At 41.9% G+C, this 21097-nt stretch overlaps 1 protein-coding gene across 2 annotated transcripts in view; it reads right to left on the bottom strand.

The window, feature by feature from the left end:
• LRRC72 (leucine rich repeat containing 72) overlaps positions 1–20654 on the bottom strand; it is a 33652-nt gene extending 12998 nt beyond the window's left edge. For both annotated transcript variants that reach the window (XM_025198232.1, XM_025198231.1), the window contains exons 1-5: positions 20532–20654; positions 15132–15201; positions 10862–10943; positions 8890–9003; positions 1505–1594 (exon numbers count right to left, since the gene is read on the bottom strand). In XM_025198232.1, coding sequence (XP_025054017.1) covers positions 1505–1594; positions 8890–9003; positions 10862–10943; positions 15132–15201; positions 20532–20650 — 475 coding nt within the window. In that variant the 5' untranslated portion in view covers positions 20651–20654. The remainder of the gene's footprint in view (positions 1–1504; positions 1595–8889; positions 9004–10861; positions 10944–15131; positions 15202–20531) is intronic.
• Positions 20655–21097: the final 443 nt, after the last annotated feature.

Here is a 21097-nt window from a genome sequence, read left to right as displayed (position 1 = left end):
GTCTGATTAGTAAAAAAGTTATGCTGAGAATTCATATATTTCATAGACATTAGGGCTGGAAGGGACCTTGGAAGTTCATCTGGGTCCTGGAAGGTATCTGGGTCATAAATCCAGTGCCAGCAAGCCCTACACATCATTTCCTGTTATTGCTGTCTTTATTAATCAGTTTTTAATTTTTATGCATGTCCTAGAGTTTTTTTTAACTGTTGTTTTTCATAGATTTCATAGACATTAGGGCTGGAAGGGACCTCAGAAGATCATCGAGTCCAGCCCCCTGCCCCAGGGGCAGGAAGTCAGCTGGGGTTAAGGGATCCCAGCAAGATAAACATCCAAATGTCTCTTAAAGGAGTCCAGAGTAAGTGCTTGCAGTCTGTTCCAGGCCTTGGGGGCTCAGACAGTAAAGAAGTTCTTCCTTATGTCCAGTCTTTAAACTTAATTGTTTAAAGTTAAACTTAATTTCCACCATTCCTCTTTCAAGGGTGCCACATAATGATAGCACTATTAGGTGTGCAAACATGATTCACAAGATAAATCCAGAGATTGTAAATAGGAATCTACAGTATTAAAAACATTCTGACCCATGGCAATCCTTCTGAGTTCTTTGCAACACAAAATTTACTCTATTATTTTTCTGTAGTCAATAATGAGTGAAAACGAAGAGCTGGCATTTTCCAAGGGGTCTAAAAATATTGAGAACCACTGCTCTAGACTCAAACCTACTAAATAATTCTCAGCTTCCAGCCCAACAGATAAGATTCAGTGCAAGCCAGGAAGAGGAGCTCAGGTCACATTAAGTACTTTATAAAGCCTTTGTGATTCTGAGCTGCTGCAGGGTCTTTGGGGACCTTGGTAGAATTTAGACAATCCCAGGGAGTTGTCTAAGGGAGCTTGTCCAGCTGTTCTATTGGTAGTAACACTGCTTAGAAATCTCCTACACACTGTGTTTTGGCCTTTCCTTCAACTCAACCCTTTGATTCAAGCCACATCCCATTGGCCAGCACTTCCAAGGGTACTGTTCAAACTGTCTTCCTCAGTTCCTCTGGTAAATTTTCTCTTGGTGGGAGTGGGAGCGGGAGCTTTCAGGATCCCTTTGCCCCCAAGACCAGACTATGAATGAGAATATTACCCAGTGTTCTTTAACAGTCCTGTTTCCTAATATTCAATCCCTTCTTTCACACTGAAAGAGCAGTTCAACCAAACGTTAGTCATGTAACTTAGTTATTTATAGAAGTTAGTCTTCAAGACCCACTTCTTCCATGGCATGTCCAACAATTTAGCGGACCAAGTCACTGATTTATTTCTCTGATAAGGGCAAGCGTGTGAGCTCTCATATCTAGCAAATAACTTTATCTGCAAGCCACATTTCAAGCCAAATTGGATCCAATTCAATATAGGTTTTCCTATATTAGCGAGTGAAGAAAAAGAACAGAGAGAGAATTCACCTCTTTTTCTAAATTGTCTAAGTTATCAGTAACTGTCAATGCATTCTGAAAACATTTCTTACTTTTTCTGTCAAGGAGTTGTACTGAAGGAAGGAAGTATATCACATAAAGACGGTACACAGGATCTTGTGACAGGGGATTATGGAATAGATCTGCAAAAGTTTAAAGAAAAAAGCAATATCAGCAAAACAACAACAGGGAAAATAATCTGTAGTTAGCAAAGATTTTGCAGAAAATATACCAGTAATTAAATAAACCCAAATTATTTGTATGCCTTGTGAACTAAGCCCTGTCAACATGCCTGAATAAGGATTGTAAGATTTATCCCACTATGAACAGCATACAAAAAGCTACAGACAATACCGATAAATAAAGTGGCAATTTATATGATAACACTTGCAAGTTCCTGTCCATATTTTACCATTTACCTAGGAAATCTTTGATAAACTGACATAACCAAACTTTCAGTGGGACTTGTGATACTAAATGACTTGCACCCTTTTGGAAACTTGACCCAAATATTTATAGTTGAGTTCACAAAGTATGTTATCAAAATAAACAAGCCTAATTTAATGTAAGGTACTTTTCTTTGAGATGTACATCAAGCCAACTTTACTGTTTTGTTAGAGGTAGAGTTAAAAAGTGCCAAGATCAAATTTCAGATCAGTTGGGTTCATGGGAATGAAGTCAGAGGATGTAATGAAATACAGCGTGCATGCTAAAACAGCGATTGGCTCATTCCTGGGTAGTTAACAATCAGACATAGTATTTCACTGCATTTTTTGGCATTTAGACACCATTCAGATTCTCTTTCCTTCTACAGCAGAATAGGATAGCCTGTGAAGTGGGGAGAAAGGACTTTCTCACCTTTTAGCCCAATAATCTAGTGGCTGGGGTGCTTGTCTGGAAGGTGGGAGACGTGGGTTCTATGGTCCCCGGAGATAGAAAGGGTTTGAAATTGCATCTCTCAATTCCCTGCAAAGTGTTATAATTTAGATGTTGCCAAGACTCTCCTCCAGCCCTCCTCTTCATACTGGCCCAGTGTACCTTGCCAGATTTCTTGCTCTCTGGCCAAGTGCAGTAGCTATGGGAGTGAAAGGTAGGGGCCCCCTTCCTCCTAGGTTGTGTTTTTTTCTATGATGAAAGTTACAGACCTTACCACCTACTGAAGATGCTCAGTCAGGAAGCACAAAGTGAGCAAAGCTACATGGAATCCAAACTGTGTAAGTGCCAAAAATTGCAGTTATGCAGCTATGTAAGTGTCATTTAGCCACATGAAGGGGAAACAGGATTTAACCCTGAATACCTAGACCTACAACTCATATGCTTTATATTACTTCACTGTTTACGGAAGGTAAAAAGGAAAAATAAAATATTAAGGAGGTAAAAAGTATAATAAGACTCTAGAGATGATTATGTATTTAAAATGAAAGACAAAAGAATTTAACGATAATCTGCATAGGCTACAAAGTTACAGGATGACAATCCTTGTTCTTCAGGACAAAAGACAACCACCAAATATGTTTGGGAAGGAGAAATCCCTCAATTCTACAGCATGACTGAATTACCCAGGTGTATTTTGGAGGATCTCTAGATGTATACAAGATCATGGACAACTGGTGCCTCCTGAGTCAGGGAGGGTACTTGTCCTCCCAGCAGCCAGTCTTTTCACTAAGTCTGGATCAGCGACCAGGTGGCAATGTCCCCGCAGCCACACTGCAGGTCACACTGACCCAGAAGTGGCAGTGGCGCACTGCTGGCACTTCCAGGTGGGCACGATCGGCTGCAGGGATCACTTCTCCTGGCGCCTCCACCCCCTAGCCAGCACTCTCAGGGGGGCATCAGCGCTGTCACCTGCCCCCCCTGCCAGGGAACGCTGGCTGTCAGGGGGCGCACCAGTGCTCTCAGGGGTTGCACGTGCCCCCTACGCATCACCACTGTACAAGATATAGGAACAGATGATTGGCCTTTTCCATACTGGAAATGCCCATGTTTGTAGTATTTTGGGAATCTCTGTAGACCATGTCCGTTGCTTTATTTTACCAATAGAGTGATTTTTAGATCATAAAAATATTTTTTAGAAAAATCATTGTGTTTAAAATGTGTTGGGAGAACCACTAGATGGCACTAATGGAAAGACTTCCATTCTTACTGCTGAGCAGTACAGTCAGTGCATTTATACTTTCAAGGCTTACTGCTGTGGTAGTAAGACTGAGCTTTCAGCCACTCCATGTAAACATACTCTCTGTGACCTGTCCTTTTGTTTTAGGATAATGGGATTTTCTTGATCTTGGCTTCCAAAGATAAATCTATCCAAATGCCCTGTCCATCACCAGCGTATCCTTGTGATCTGGGATCAGTTCTTCTCTCTGCAAAACACTTTCTGGCTACCAGCAAATCTTGTAATCTAAGTCTTAGGGTGCCTCCCCCAACACAACAGACATCTGCTGTGGGGCGGGGGGGAGGGGGGTGGAGATTGGGCTCCACTTTGAAGTTGAGCAAGCAGAAAGTGGCTGCATGTCTACAGCCTCTCTCACTTAGCCTCACCCACCCACCCTCCCAATTGCAGTGCTGTTTGCAGGATGAGAAGGGGAGAAGGCAGAGAGAAAATAGCTCTGGTTTGGAGTTTGCCCAGCCTGCGTTGGAGGGGGAGGGGGGGGTGGGAGGCAGGTGGATTGGAGGCCCAAACCCCAAACAGAAGCTCCCCTCCCATGCCTTCTCTCCCTCCCATCCTGCAAACAGCACCAGGGACAGGACTGAGCTGCATCAGCCCAGCCCTGCTTGTAAACAGGGACAAACAGAAGTTAATGAAGGTGCTCTGTTTGGAATGCCTTCATCTGAACCCTCATTAAATGAGGGTAAATTTGTCACATGATCAGGCACTTCTAAAACACTCTGCAGCTGTGCACTTCTATCAGGGCAGGGCTGTAGAGCACTTTCAAGGGGCTGATCATGCAACAAATATCACTTTTTTCAGCGCCCTTAGCTCCCCACAGGTCAAGTACAGGAAATACTTTCTTCTTCCTGTTCCTTGTCTGTCTTGTCAATTTAGAGTGTAGCATGGGATAGGTACCTATCTTGATTGGGGCCTATAAGCACTTCTGTGATAGAAATATGGTGAAGAACAAGAAGAATCTAACTAGAGCACTTTCAGTTAAGACACTTAAGGATACCAAACAGAATTATTCTGAAGCTATAATTTATTAAACTTGTTCCCTCCTGTAGTTTCAAGAAACAGAGTCTAACCGTCTTCAGCACACAGTGGCCAATCAAGACACTGACTGCACAGTAGCCCATGACTACCATACAGTAGTAGCATCATGTGGCAGGAAGCATGATGCAATGCTACTGCGCAGTAGTCACAAGCTACTGTGCAGTCAGCATCATGAAAAAGCCATTCCTTGGCACAATTGTGCAGTAACTCCAAATACTGTGCAGTCATTTAGTACTTTATATAAGTACTAAATGATTGTGCAATAATGGCTGCAGAGTCAGTGTCTTGTGTAGACGCAGCCAGTGTAAGGCATGCTTATTAAGCCAGTCTTTTCACTAAGTCTGGATCAGATCATGGATGTCTTCTGCACAGGCAAATACACCCAAAAGGAAGGGTTGGGGACAAAGCAGGGTCCTCTTGACCATTGCTTCCACTGCAGGTGCTGCATTCCCTGAAAGAATGTAGTAGCAGGTGAGGTGGGCTGTGAATCTTTGGAGGTTCCAAAGTTCTTATGAATTCTGGCTGCAGGACTATTGCTGTGCACCACATCCAACAAAGGGCAGTACCTAAAAGTCACAAGCATGTCATAAGGAAGTGGAATATTTTGGCAGCAGGATGTTGCTACCAAGAAAAACAATGATGGGCTTGAAACCTAAACAGTTACCTGTATAATACATACACTTGTTTTACGCTACATTGTTATTATATGTCTGGATGTCATGTTGAAGGGTGGTCATTTTTAAACTAGCCTGTCCAAAAAAAGTGGGGAGGAGGACAAGCAAAGGAACAAGAATCACAAATTCCTAAGGGAATTTTTCCATAAGAATAATCATTGGCAAAATGTTTCTTCCTTTCCCACGACTAAATACTATATATCCTACCTAATTCAACCTAACTGTAGGAGATCAATTTCAAATTCCTGAATACTGCAAATTAGCCAATGACTCACTATTTCTAAAGAAAGCCTACAGCTTTAAAATGTGTTTTGTTCATTTATTTGCCAGTCATTTACTTCTAATGTGGTAGTGAATGGCAGTATATTCTGTTAAAATGACAAAGATAATTTGATAGTACATTATTCCTAGGGATCTGGGTTTTCTGTTAGCCTTGGAAAAACGTGGATTTTCTCCTTTAAAGGAGAAAAATGCACAAAACTGCAGGCTTCCCCTTGCAGGCTGGCAGAGTTCCAGCCTGCAAGGGGCTGCTTGGGGCTGAGGGGACTGGGAGTGGGAGCAGGACAATCAGACAAGATGCCACATGCATATGTACATCCGCACATGCACGTGGCAGCCAGGTAGCATGGAGAACAGCTCCCTCCAGGTAAGCCCATGGGGGTGGGGGGAGGGCAGATTGAGGACTGCATGGTGAGGGAGTGAAGGAGTGGGGCAGGGCTGGGGACACTGCCCAGCCAGGGCGCGGCTGGGGCCTGGAATCCAGGGTCAGGGCAGAAATATGTGGCCGCAGGGCCTGGCCCAGAAACAGTACAAAGCCACAGGCAGCTCATCTAGTAGGAGGCAAGGGGGCTGGTTCCCTGCTGCTGCATGCACTTCCAGGTTTGTGCATGGGGTGGAGGCAGATGAGGGCTCCTTGCCCTGCTTCCCTCCCACTGTGGGCCTCTGCAGCCCAGTGGGTGGCACCCGGCATGGCAGGGCAGGGAGTCTTGGTGCTGCCACTGGGAGCCCCATGCTGGCCAAGCTGCAATAGCGAGGTGCCCACCGCCCACCCAGTAGCAATGTGGGGCACAACTCCGCACTGCTGCTGTTGCTGCCAGGTGGGTAGAGGGCACCTTGCCATGTAAGTGCAGCTGGTGTGGAGCACGTGGCAGCAGCACCGAGCCTCCCCGCCCTGCTGCGCCAGGTTCTGCCCTCGAGCCTACAGAGGTCCCTGAGGGTAGGGCAGAAGGGTGGGAAGCCCTAAGCCCCTGCCCACGGGCTCCACTCTAGCTGTGCTGCCTGTGGGGGAGGGGGAGCTATGCTCTAGGCTCCACTCCAGCCACAGCAGCTGCCACCTCCCACAGGTGGCAACTAGGAATCGGGTGCTGCTGGGGGAGGGGAGGGGGCTGCGGGCCCTGTAGCCTCCAGCAGGGCTGGCGGGGGCAAGGGGTTGCAGGTCATGAGTGAGAGGCACCAACAGGGCTAGGGGGTGGCAGGCTTTGGGTTAGGAATGAGGGGCTCTGGCAGGGCCCAGAGGGCTGTAGGTTGGGAGTGAAAGGCACCAACAGGGCCAGAGGGCTGTGGGTTCGGACTGAGGAGCACTGGCAAGACCCATGGGGCTGTGGGTTAGGAGTGAGGGGCATTGGCAGGGATGTGGGGGGGCTGTGAGTTGGAGTGAGGGGCACCAGCATATCAGGGCTGCTCAGTGCCACAAAGCAGGGGGGACAACCCCAGCTGGACCTGCATTCTGGTGAACGAAGGGGGCAGAGGGAGCTCTGATTTTCTATGATAAAAAAACCAAAATCAAATGCCAATATATATAGGTATTTAGGATTTATTTTATTATAATGATTGAGGCACTAGTAGGCTTCCAAAGTACTTTAAAGCTGTAAAGACAGACAAGGTTCTTTGGGTGAATCTGAAATCTTTTAATAGACTAATTTAAATAGTTGGAAAAAAAATTCGGCAAGCTTTCGGACTTAAAAACCCTTCGTCAGACTGAGGAAGTCTCTGCAGTTGGTGTGTGCTCTTCCTGGATGGAATGAATAGTAAGGATTCTGACTTCTTTACTATTCATTCCATCCAGGAAGAGCACAAACCAACTGCAGATAGTTCCTCAGCCTGATGAAGGGTTTTTAAACCCAAAAGCGTGCCAATTTTTTTCCCCAATGATTTAAGTTGGTCTAATAAGAGACCAGATTCACCCAAAGAAATTTGTCTGCCTATGTTCTTAGACCAATACAGCTACAGCCTACACCCCTGTTTACATTGTAAATACATCAATAAAGCATTGTGTTCAACTGATACATATATATAGAGAGAGAGAGAGGGAGAGAGAGTGGAGTTTCATTTTAATCACAGAAAAAGGCAGATTTTGGGAAGTGTTTTTTAAATCAGAGAATTTGGGATTTTTAAACAGAGAAAACCAGGATCCCTGGATATCACCTTCATATGGAACCTTGTCTGAGAGGTGGAGATTGGCAATTTTATGGAGAAAAACTAGTAAGCGTCTACTATAGTGCTATCTTATTTTTCCCCATGGATTAGACTCCATTCCTTTATCTATGAGCAAAAGGAAAATGTCACATCAGACCAAATGTAGTCTGTCTTTTCTGTTTTATTCTTAGTTTTCCTAAATACTCAGCTGGATGAACAAGTGTTAACTGCATTATCCCTATGTCATTGTGGCTGACATACACAGCAACTCAGCACTCCTTTGATTTTCTACTATTTCTCCTTGCTCCCACAGCAACAGTACTGTAAAGCAAACTGCCTGTGCTTGTTGAAGCTCCCTGTTAATTGCTTTGGCTATAACCCTAAATCCATGTGACAGCACCATTCAGAAAGAGGATGTCTGTCCAAACTTTGTCTAATCATTTCAAACAAGTGCATTTTCAGATGGTCTATTTTTAAACCTTATACATAATGAAATAACTTATAAATAATTTGATTGGCATGTTGTCTTTGTAACAGTTGACTTGTTTCAAATTCTTGGCTCAGCTTCAGCTTCAATTAAAAAATGTACTTTTCAAGCCATATTTTTATTTCTTGCCATCAGACATGTAGCTTTTCGAATGTATAAGCTAGGGCTTGATGATATTATACACCTCCATTAATTATGTTACCAAGGCATAAAATTAGTTTCCTGTTTCTTAAAGTTCTGAGAGCTTGGTATGATCTATGAGCACATTCCTTTAGGAAAGACCAAGAAAGATTGCTTACACTTTCACTTTCAATAGGTTAATAGCATATAATCCTACTTCCCTTGAGGCTACTTCATACAGTGAAACATAGTGGCGCCAGCACTGTCTTGTTTATCTTAATTTGAAATTTCAGTCTAAGCTACTTTCATTTACCACTTACTCCACACAGTATATCAAAATGCCTACGCTAGTTAAAACAGATATTGGTATGCTTAATTTAAAGAAAAATATAATTCTTGGATATAAGAATCCATTCACTATGGAGAGAAGGAAAAAACCTTCAAAGTCTGAATGATTCATTCCAACTCACAAAAAGAAGCATACTTTCTGTTCGTGTTATTGATTGTTGCATTGCATAATAAAAAGTAAAGCATTACTTAGGGTTTGCAGACTTATCATTCCTGTCAGTTCCTTCACTGTTTTGTCAAGGTGCTTCAACTGGTTGTTGTGAAGCAGCAGGACTTGTAATGAACTCAAGTGTTTCAGAGCACCTGAAAGAAAATAAACAACAAAGTATTCTTTCCATAACAAGCTGGTCACATCTGATTGCCTTGGTTTTCTTTCCTCTACCATCTCTTCCTTTCTACTCACATCACCTGCACTTATCTCTTGCTTTCCTGTCCGCATTTACTGATTTCTCTCCCTCATCCTCCCCTCAGCAAATCTGCTTCCACATGCATTGTCTCCTTTCCTCTTTTTTACTTTGTCTCATACAAAGCTAATGTTAGATGATCCCTCTTCCCCGTCCTTTACCTCTGCTTCACTTTTCTATCCCACAAGCTTCAGTTCAATGCTATTCACATCAGTTCCAACTTAAATGTTACTCCTTTTTTTAACCTCTTAAGTAATTCTCACTTGCCTACCATGTTAAATTTAAACTTTCTGTTTTCCCTAATTTCTACACTATTCTCATCCAAATATTTTAGTCAATGATGCCACCATTACTGCTTCCTCTTCTGATATCTTGGTACCTTCTGTTTTGTCTCCTATCCTCTCAATTGCCTCTTAAAGAGTCATAAATTCCCCATGCATCTCACAGACATTAACTAACATAATTTAATTTCCTTTTTCATTCCATCTTGGTACCTCGGTCCCACATATATAAAAAGATAGTGCTAACATTTTTTTAAAGTTTGGACAGATTCTTTGTTCCTTGTTAATGTGTAAAAAAAAGCAAAAGTAAAATGGCAATTTTTAAGAAACAAAGATGAAATTTCATAAGACGCCAGAGTTTTGCAGTTACTTCACAGAATATAACTGTGCTTTAAATGTCTAGTAAAGACACTACAGACTCTTTGTGAATGCGTAATGAATGAAACATTTTTAAAATTTAATATCCTTTATTTTCATGGCATGTCTGTCAGCACTGGTATCAGTTTATTATCACATACATACATACAGTACCCAAAGGGCAGTCTTAATTGAATTATGGTGTGCCAGGCCTCCACAGGGACTTCAAATTATTAATTCTGTATGTTCATTTTGAAGGAAAGAATTTGTGTCGCTAGATAAAAAGGTACTATTCTAAAGGAGGCATGATTTCCTCCATCAGAATTCTTATATAATAAAAGGCTTAGTCCGTCTGTCTGTCTGCCCATAATGCTCTTGGAGCACTCTGATTGATTGGTTAGTGAAACAACCAATCAGAGTGTGGAGTACTGCCATAATGGTGGAGACGGAGGGGATGGAGCAGAGGGGTGAGGCCAGCAGTGTTGGCCTGATCCCTCCACTCCGTCCCTGCCATCATAGCGGCGCTCCACTGCCTCTGAGGAGCAGGGCTAGGGAGGGGCAAGGCCAGCAGCACTAGAGGTGGCAGAAGTGCAGGGCACTGGAGGATGAGGATGGAGGGGATGGCAGTGAAAGCTTCCCCACCTCCCCCTTGGAGGCGGCGGTGGTGCGGGGTGGTAGGTGGTGGCATTCCATCCCACCCTGTCATTCTTGACAGGCAATTCAGTAGTGCTTCAAAATAGTTTTAAAATCAAAATAATATATTTTCAGTTCACTTTTAAAGGCGATCTTGGTTATAGTTCACTTACTGCATACATTTTGAAATAGCCAATTAATAAACAACAGTTCTGAAGCCAAATTCAGCCATGACATAAGCGGATGCAGTAGAAGTGAACCAGGCTTGAACTTCATCCCAAATATTGCTATACAACCACTCAAGCTTACAATAATAGGTCAAGTTCCTAAAACAGGTACATGCTGTTACAAGTTAAGGTTGGTTATTTTCAGCTACTATTAGTGAGTCGATGAGTGCAGAACACTTACATCAAACTCATTCTGCATTCTAATGCACGGAAAAAAACTTCAAACCTTTGCTCAGGAATTTATAATTTATGATGATACCTGCTATATCTCTCAAGTCATTATTGTTAAGGTAGAGTTCTGTCAAGCAATAATTATTAATCAAGAATGTAATCTCTTGGATCTGAAACAGAAGAGAAAGGAAAACAAATATCTGTAAATCTAATTTTTACTTTTGAAAAATATTAATTAATACATCCAACTCAACATTCACCTTAAGGAATTATACCAGCACTAACTAATTTGAAGGAGAATGAATTTGTTCTAAGTTTCATGAAAAATGTTCAAAATTTAGTCAGGTTTCAAAGATCACAAAAATTACAATTACAGCAAAATGTATGCTTATGGCCATGTTCACAGTAAACTGCGTTATCTTCAGTTCCTGTCAGTTTTCATTCCCTAAAAGACTTCCTGTTTCTCCCCTTGTACCTGTCTGTCTGCTACACTATGGTATTCATGGCATAAGTGGAATGTTCATGCTGCTTCAGGTATATTGACGTTAACCTGCTCAAGCAGTCTCACAATGAGAAGTTGAGATCCAGGGCTATCTTAGATACTTTTGCAAAGCATCCAGTATCATACAAAGCTAACAGAGCATGATTCCAAACCAGTTTAATTAAGGCCTGTTGCCAAAGTAGCAAACCTCTGCTTGACCAGTCCTCCTCTGTAGTTGGCTGTTGTACTGACCAAAAAGTGTGAGTACCAATGGTGACATTATTAAAAGAAGACACTGTAAAGTGGTTCAAATACAAGCAAGAATGGGAAGCAAGATTCCATTTTCAGTGTTCATTTGACCACGTGATCAAACATGCTAAGTTGTAAATATGCAAAACAACCTTAAATCTAAGCTATGGTGACATTTCTCTATGTTTAACACACCTTTTTGTTTTTAGTAAGACCCTTTGAACCCTTTCAGTTGAGGTGAAGTCACAAAAACACATCATTAAAGGGAACCACCTGTTCCCTTTTAAGTTAAGGAGAGTAGGGCCTCTGGAGCAGGGCTGTCCAACTGGTGATCCGTGTGTTGCATGTAGCCTGTGGTCCCCTGCAACCACCTCTTCCACTGCTGTGCAGCAGGGGAGTGCCTGGGTGGGCCACATGCCACCAGCGGTCCCCCTGCAGCAGGGGGCCATGTACCGCTCATACAACTTGTGCTGCAGGGGGCATGGAGCTGCATGCTGCTGGCGCTGTCCGTAAGGCATCATGGGGAATCCCAGGGGATCATGTGCCACTGGTGCAGCATGGGGTGAGGGGAGGATTGGGGATCTCAGAAGTCTGCCCCCCTAGTGTATGGCCCATGTGGTGTGCAGGCCCTAGCTGTGCTGAGAGTGGACAGACTTGCTCTAGAGCACTCAGCTGAAACTCCAGCCCCTAAAAGATGCCATTCTGCTACTTAAGTCTGAAGTGAGGACATAGATATTGATCATCAAGCCTTATCTTCTCAGACTTGTGTCCTTTACAGAGATATAGAGTAGCCTAATATCCATGGATCAAGTTCAGCTCCTCTATGTTGCCATATTTTAGAGTTTTTTCAGATTTATATAACTTCAGGTCTTTCAACCAAGTTGACATAAGATGCTGTATAATTAACATTGGCCCGAGGCAGAATAAAATTATACACTCCCAAGTGAAATGGAATGTAAAGTAGTTTCTCTGCTGTTCACAGAACTGCATACTTATCTCAGGAAGTACTGTTGTATACACAATGTGTTCCAAGGTACTGAGAACAATGAGAAGATGTGTGAACTGTGGTACAGTATCTTAGAAAAACTAAAACAGTATTTCATAACCTATAATGTTTTATTATTTATACTATTTTCATGTTTTTTCAAGATCAATGAATAAAAGAGTAGGCATGTGTTTAAGGGCAAGAAGTTCTGGTTATATGCTTTGGTTTTCTAAATGAGATAGTTTTGTCATCACCTGTTATTTGAAAAAAAAGGTTTTGTGCTTAATACTTTTCACTTCCATCACACCTTTCACATGAGTGTCATGAATACTTTGTAAATCATTGTCTAAAAATCTATATAGGATATGGTAAGTAGAATAATCTTTATACAAATAGAGAAACTAGGGTACAGTGGCTAAGAGTATAAATAGATATTGCCAAAGGAAGTCATTAGCTGTGCCAAGATGTGTCCTGTCCGAGCTGATCTGCTTCATGGAGCAAAGCACATATTGTCTGTTGTTCCACCTGTTGGTCCCAAGGGACAGCGGGTGATGTGTTTCCCCCCTTGCAGAGATGCATTCAAAGCAATCTCTGGGGCATGTCTGTACATGGGGAAAGCCAGCTCTGGTGAGACTGCTAACCAGCCCAGGGAATCCCAAACAAGGGAACCCAGGATTGGGCCCCCAAAACCCCAGGAGTGCCTCCCTGGAGAGGCTGGAGAGTGCAGGCAGCTCTGGGCTGACCGTGCTCTCCCACCATAAACCTAATAGATGTTTGCCGCAATAAACCAGCACGAATTGATGCTATGTTGCAGTCACAAATGTGAAGCATTTATGGAGCACCAATGGATATGAACGTCTGCTTGCTTAGCCTTTGTGCCTTCATAAAAATGTTTATGGCAGTACAAAGGTGGTATTTGTTTCTGCCCTAAGTGACTGAGGATCACAGAGTGAATCAGTGAGCTGGGAATACAGTAAACTAATGCCACCTGAGGATCTGGTTCCCCGTGTCTTGCTTTAACCACGGGTTTAGATCACTGTCTCTTAACCACAAGTAATTCAGGAAGAGTTTGCAGCCTGTTCTTGTTGGTATAAGGTATGCCTAACTTCCACGCTCTTTATCACCATTTCCTGCATGCAGATGGAAGCAGCCTCTGAAAAGTTGCTATATTTCCCTTTTGCACAAGTGGACAGGCAGGATGAAGCCTTAACTCTACCACCACTGCCAAAGTTGCTAGCAGCAAATTTATCTTGCTGTGCCACAGAGTGACACAGTCTGTCACAGCAATACCTCCATGTTGTAGTGTATTGCCTCTGTGAAGCAGAAGAGAGACAAGGGAAATTGTATCTCAGAATGATAATCTCATTCCTGATCTGCTATGGATTAGATCAGAAATTGATAGTCTAGCCCAGTGGTTGGCAACCTTTTCTAACTCAAGCCATCCCTCAATAGACACCAGGAACCCCCAGCTAAACTCACAGTACCCCTCAGAAAATGCTCTCTCAGTTTTCACTTGTTGTTTTTTTTCCTGTGGGCAAATAATAGAATATTTTTTCTGTTACAAGAAACTTGGAAAGATCACAACAGGTTAGAATGTTTTTAACAGGATGGATTCCTATTAGAAGTGTCTGGGTTTATTTTGTGAATCACTGTAACAGGGTGGTCAGTCGGCTTAAGGTGAAGCTAGCCCTGCTGAGTAGCTGCAAGCTGTGGGGAGCTACTAATAAGGGAATGACTCACTAGGAGCTTAAAAACCCAGAAAGGAAAGAAGAAAGAGGGACTATGAGGGAACAGTTTGGAAGCAGGATCCACCTGTGACTAGAACAGCTTGCTACAGTGAGGGACCATGCTGCTATGCTGGGGGCCAGAAACAAATGGATACTTACCTGGCTAGACTCATTTGAGTCCCGTTTTTGTGTTTTTAGGGTTTGTGGGGTTTTTTTTTGGGTTGTTCTCCCGCCCTGGCGGGGGGTCGGGCTAGAAGAACTATTAGGTCCCTTCCGACCCTAAAACTATGAAACTATGAAATTCCTCTCTGAGTGTCTGAGATAGGGCATCAGGTTTTGGTTTTTGTTTGCTTATTTGTCTACTTCAGTTTAAAAACCCAGTTTGTCTGGGTTTGAGTTAGGAGAAGTAGCTGAGGAGATTCTCAAGGAGCAAATCTGCCTGCAGAAGCTAGCAAGTCACATAACTCACAATCATGTTTGTACACCTAATAACAATAACATTGCGTGGCACCCCAAGGCACCCTTGAAATTAATTCAAGGCACCCTGGTTGAGAATCACTGGTCTAGTCCTTGGCTGTGTTAACAAACAGTTTTTTCACTGCCTTAATTCTGGGCGGCATGCAGTATGGAAAATGCCTTAATTTTTTCTAAAATATTTTGATTTGTAAAACATTTGCTCCTTTGGGTGAATTAAATGTCCAAATATAATTCTTTATCACTTAAAAAAAATCAACTGCTACTCTAGCATGCATATCAAAGCATATGTTTCTGATCATATTTATTCTGTTAATTTTTCAAAGAACAGATACATAGTTTTTTTAAATTAAATATGTTTATCCATGTAGTATATGCTATTATGTATTAGCAAAAGTCTGAGGTGATTAGGTATCTTCATTCTAATAACATGTTGTATTACCTTATTGTTGTTAAGCCACAAATACTTTAACATCCGAAATCGTGACAGACTGGGGATGACCTTTAGTCCTCTAAGGGAAAAAAAAGAAAGTGACCTTGCTTTAATATACTCAATCATAGTTTAATCTTTAGTAAAATAATGCTATACAAACATTTTAGAGCAACTCTTCAACATTTGCCACAGAGGGCAGGACGTGAAGAAATGGGTTAAACCGCAGCAAAGTAGATTTACGCAAAATTTAGATTTAGATTAAATCTCAGGGGCAAAAAAAATACTTCCTTACTATCAGAACAGTGGAACAGTGGAACATGAGGGCCAGGGAAGTTATGGAACCTCCTTTATTGTACGTTTTCAAGGAGAGGCTGGATAGGCTTTTGGGGTTATCAGGCAAAATAACAAGCAGTATAGAAATAGCGCATCCTGCATTTGTGCAGTATTTGCTCCTAAGGTTAAGCCTTTGATTCTGACTACTCTACATAAACTGTAACAGGGAGAGACATACAGAACAGAACAAGATGGCAGAGATGGGATAATTGATATGATCAGTGCTTGAGAGTATACCCACATATAGGAAGTGATGCAGAAAGGGGAACAAACTCATTTTTAAAGAAAACAAATCTCAATTTTTGTCTGAACTGAGTCTTTTTTCTCCCTGAAAGAATTGACTTCAAAAAAATATATTTTTCTGTTGGGAGACCCAGCTGCTTTACTGTTCCCAGAAATGTCACTTAAAATATATAGAAAAAATCTTACATTTTGGGAAGACCAAATTAATGGGAAAATTGTTACTTAAGGTATAGCATAGATCTTCCAAGCATAGTATAAATGAAGAATGCATGGAAGAATACATACCAAATGCATGGATGTACTCCTGAGAGAGCCTGGAATTTCTTCTATTAAATATTACTTCTTTGAATCAAATTGTCACTTAGGGATTGGGGTTTCAGTTATATGTCATGTAGTCAACTGAGCTGCTTTAACACATTGTGATGACTTTCTCTTCCCTCCAGTATTTCTATATTTTACTACGCTCACTTATTAGGTCTCATTTTAAGCTCTTTGTAAGCTCTCTAGGGCAGAGACTGCCTCTTAAGTCCTTGTAGAGTGTACTTCTTTGATTACTCATCTAATATGATGGGGCTTTTGGGTCCCATTGTAATAAATAATAATAATAATCTTTCCTAACTAGTGTTGCAGTGTTGTTGTAGCTATGATGATCCAGGGAACATGCAAGAAGCAAGATTTGTTTGGAGGTATCTTTTATTGGATAAGCTATGTATTCGGGAGAGATGTTAGACCTGAGGGAGTGTATTTTGTGCCTGAAAGCTTGCTTAGCATCTCTCTCAACTACTTATTTGGTTCAATAAAAGATATTACCAAAAAACTCTTGCTTTCCTAACCAGATAACTTAAGCTGAGATGCCCAGTAATTCTTTTAATATTTGTTTCAGTAACATTAATAACGGATTTTTATTTCCTATATATGTATTACTACAGATGAATCTTGAAAATTGACTTTATAAATTTAATGTTTCACTGACTCATACGTTGCTCCAGTGACTTGAGTGTTTGGTAAGGAAGCCATAGGATCAGTAATGATTAACAGCATATCTTCAGCCTAAAGCAGTGGTGCCCAACCTTTTTGCCCAGCGGGCCAGATTGGCAATGCCCAGTCCACAGGCCGGGCCCAGATGGTACACTTGATCCAGCATCCAGATGAACATGGCAGGCACCATCTGGTTGCATGGGGATGTGGGCCAGGACAGCCCCACTGCAGGCCTGCAGGAGAAAGGAGCTTGACCTGGCCCTGTGAAAAGGGAAGGGGGTGTGGCAAAGCCCTAACCTGGCCCTATAGGAGAAGGGGGCACGGTCCAGACCCAACAGGAAGGAAGGGGCATGGCCCAGCCCTATGGGGCGGGGGGAGAGGAGCTGGGGCATGGCTAGGCCCCAGTCTGGCCCCATAGGGAGGGAAGGGGGCATGGCCCAGCCTTGATCCAGAAACAGGGGGGCATAGCTTGGGTCTAACCAGCTGCACAGGGAGTGGGGTTTGGCTATGTGGAGAGGGGAGGTTGGCCATATTATTTCTAGACCCACGGGGAGCCACGCAGGTCAAATATGATGGCTCTGTGGGCTGCATTTAGCCAGTGGGCCAACCCCTGGTTCACAGGCCAGACCTGGCCCAGGAAGCCATGTCATTCTGCCTATGGGGTTCCTCATGGGTCCAAAAATTTGATGGAAGGGAAGCAGCGGCAGCAACAGCTGCTCCCTTGCTGCCAAATTTCCAGACCTGTGGGGAGCCCTGTGGGCTGAATAACATGGCCCTGTGTGCTATATTAGGTTAGATCAGGCTCACATATCAGCCCCATGTCATTCTTCCAGCCCACAGGCTAAAAGGAAGAGCACCACTGGCCTAAACAAACTAATCTTTTTTTGTGCTTGGATAATAAATGTGCTTGGATTAAATCCCATTTAGTTGGCTGTGGGTTTATACACTTATGCTCCCTTACTCTTATAGCCTATATTGTCCAACACAGAAAACACTGGTCTTCTGTTAAACTGGTGATTTCAGCTTCCTCAAAATAATCCATAGGCAAGGATTTGGCAAACACCTATTCGTGTGCTTCACTTCACAACCATAAGTACGTACGTTACTGATAGGAATACATTTAGGCATGAGAGTGTTTACAGAATCAGGTCCTTTGTGTTGACCTGATCTATTTTAGAGGGCTGTTGTTTAATTTTTTACGCTGTTTATTGATACAATCCTGTACTATTTCTCAGTCTGCAAAACTAAAGTTTCCCTCATACTGTCTCTTAGCAGAGAAATTATCTTCCCATCTTCACTCTGTTCTTAATTTACAGTCAGCATTTTAATTGCCTTTACTCCCTCCCTAATAATATCATTGTTTCAGCTATCTCCAAGCTTGTTCTGTTCTTTCTGGTACTAAGGCATTTAATTAGCCCCAGGTAGAGATTAATTCAAGATTTTAAAAGAGCCTGTCCTTTTTTGTATGTCTTCCAACCTTTGCATGTCTTCTACTAACTGATCCTTCATGGCCTCCAGCATTCTTCTTACCTACTGCTAAGCAATTTCCCTATGATGACAGCTTTCAGTGTCCAGAAGTAAATTTTTTCATGTCCCTTTAATAGCATTAATTTAAAAATATAATTTCATCTCCTCTAGTCTGAATGAGTTTAATAATTAATTTTTCATTTTCTCCTTAGTTTAGCTAGCAAATATGCATGTCAATCAACGGTAAGAGGCATGATCTGATACTGAGATTGGCTGAGCTTCAAGGTTTACATAAACTAGGATTAAAAAAAAAAACACCCTTTACTGTGAAGTTTGGTTTTCTCCATTTATCAAAGAGACCAACTTACAATCAGCTTTTTCAAGGATGTGGAGAAGCTTGAGAGAGTCCAGAGAAGAACCACGCGCGTGATCAGATGTCAGGAAAACAGACCTTACGACGACAGGCTGAGATCTATGAGGCTCTTTAGCCTGGAAAAGCACAGGCTCAGGGGTGATCTGATGGCCACCTATAAGTTTATCAGGGGTGACCATCAGTATCTGGAGGAACGTTTGTTCACCAGAGCACCCCAAGGGATGATGAGGTCGAATGGTTATAAACTACTGCAAGACCGTTTCAGGCTGGACATAAGGAAGAATTTCTTTACTGTCCGAGCCCCCAAGGTCTGGAATAGCCTGCCATCGGAGGGTGCATAGATGTCATAGACATCAGGGCTGGAAGGGACCTCGGAAGATCATCGAGTCCAGCCCCCTGCCCAAAGGGCAGGAAGTCAGCTGGGGTCATAGGATCAAAAGGTGGTTCAAGCACCTTTTGATGCTTGAACCAAGGTGGTTCTTGATGCTTGAACCAAGGTGGATGCTTTTCAAAAGGTGGTTCAAGCACCTACACTGAACACCTTCAAGAGTAAATTGGATGCTTATCTTGCTGGGATCCTATGACCCCAGCTGACTTCCTGCCCTTCGGGCGGAGGACTGGACTCGATGATCTTCCGAGGTCCCTTCCAGCCCTAATGTCTATGAAATCTATGAAATCTATGGCTTCACTGAAAAATGGATCACTACTGTATGTACCATCTGATCTGTTCTTTTTTCATTCTGTAACAGAAGTTCCTACACGATGAGTAAATTCACAGATTTAAGCATTTCAAAATCAGGAAATGCAAATGTTAGGGTTTCAGGAAAAGTCTTAACTCTGTCTCTGTGTGTGCTTTATGATAATCTTTAATTATATGATCATATACTGTTTCTCAAATCATAGAATCATAGGGCTGAAAGGGACCTTGAAGGTCATCTAGTCCAGCTACCTGAACAGATGGAAGATGTGCCATTCCTAAACCATACTAGCTAGGTGATTATCTACCTCTTCTAGAAGCATTATCCTTGAAACATTATCCTGCCTCTTTTTGAAAACCTACAGACCTTCACCTGGGAAGCTTGTTTCACTGAAGGTTTAGTACATGCATCCAGCCACAGCAAACAGCATTCTATTGCAATTTGATTGCTGCAGCTTTCATTCCAAAGGGCACTGCTCCTCTAATCTGCTGTATGGGACCACTGATGTCCTCCAACTCTTTGAAGTAAAACCTGCAGAAAATAACTAGACAGCTCATCCTTCGCTCAACAACCCACTGTAAATTAAATTAAACAAATTAAACCTGGATTAAACAAATAATCCATGTTCCACTGCATTTCTCCTTGAGTTTTGCATGCATCATATGGTTTTATACAATCATACATGAATCTTGTATTTTTTTCATTATTTCATGCTAATCTAATTTTCTTTTCTCATTGACTCACATTTCTGATACATTAACTAAATTACATCTCTAAATTACATATTTTAATAATTTTGCCAGCACCTATATATTATGTTTTCTTTCTGGAGCAGCAGAGTGTCTTAAGTACAAATCAAGGGATGACACACATTTGTAAAAGCATTGGGACACCTAAAAATGCAAAAAGATACCTAATAGGATTCTCAAAAGCACCTAATTCCCATTGATATCTTTATGCCTCTGAATACCAGCCACTGCTGGCTAGCTAATTTAAACCTATGAGTGAGGTAATTAGCTTTCAATATGATTAGTCTATGTAAGCTGCTACTTACAAAAGCTTGCTCTATGCATCTCTGATTTAGTTAAGTCTATAAAGGTGTGAATTTAGCCTGCCTTCTCTGTATGTCAAGCCAATCTTCACTATTTCTTTTCTTAAGTCTAGTCCATGCACATCATTATTACGTTCATTATGTGCTTTGTATACCAATGACTTTTGCAGAATATCTGATGGGCGCAATAATACAAAAACTTATCACACACCATACCACCAGGTGTTAGTAAATATTAAAGTATTAGCATCGTACATTGTACTTACTGTCCAGCAAGATACAATACTGAGACATCTGCGTCCCTCTTATAACCACAGATCTTTAGCTGTTTTTCTATTGCCTGATAACATACAATAGATTTGTCAGCATAAACATAGTGCAACATCTTGCAAGCAACAGCAATGAGGTCTAAAGTAGACACAGAGAGAGATGACATTAGAAGTTTCTATCCTCAGTTGATAAAATTATGTCATTTTTCATATCTAATTACCATAGTATATTTATTCCAGTTTTTTGTCATCTGCATAGTATTCCTTTTCTTTAGATATACACATTGTTACAAATTCCAGGGAAAAAACACGTCACACATGGTGTGTACTGATGTTATTGGGTGCTTTGAGATACTAAAATCATGCTAACTCTTGTTCATGACCAACAAGCCTGCAGCAGATTAGCAAATCTTGAAGGTTAAATGCCTATTATACAAATACATGCATGCAGTTTATGCATCAGCAGTTCCACTGATATACAAAGATGAAGTCAGAATTAGAGTCTAAGCAGCTGAACATGATTTAAAATAAAAACCTACTTAAATCCCAAAATGTAACTTGAA

This window comes from Alligator sinensis, unplaced genomic scaffold (genome assembly GCF_000455745.1).
Source record: "Alligator sinensis unplaced genomic scaffold, ASM45574v1 scaffold123_2, whole genome shotgun sequence".
NCBI lineage: Eukaryota > Metazoa > Chordata > Crocodylia > Alligatoridae > Alligator > Alligator sinensis.
This window is presented reverse-complemented; position numbering and strand designations above follow the sequence as displayed.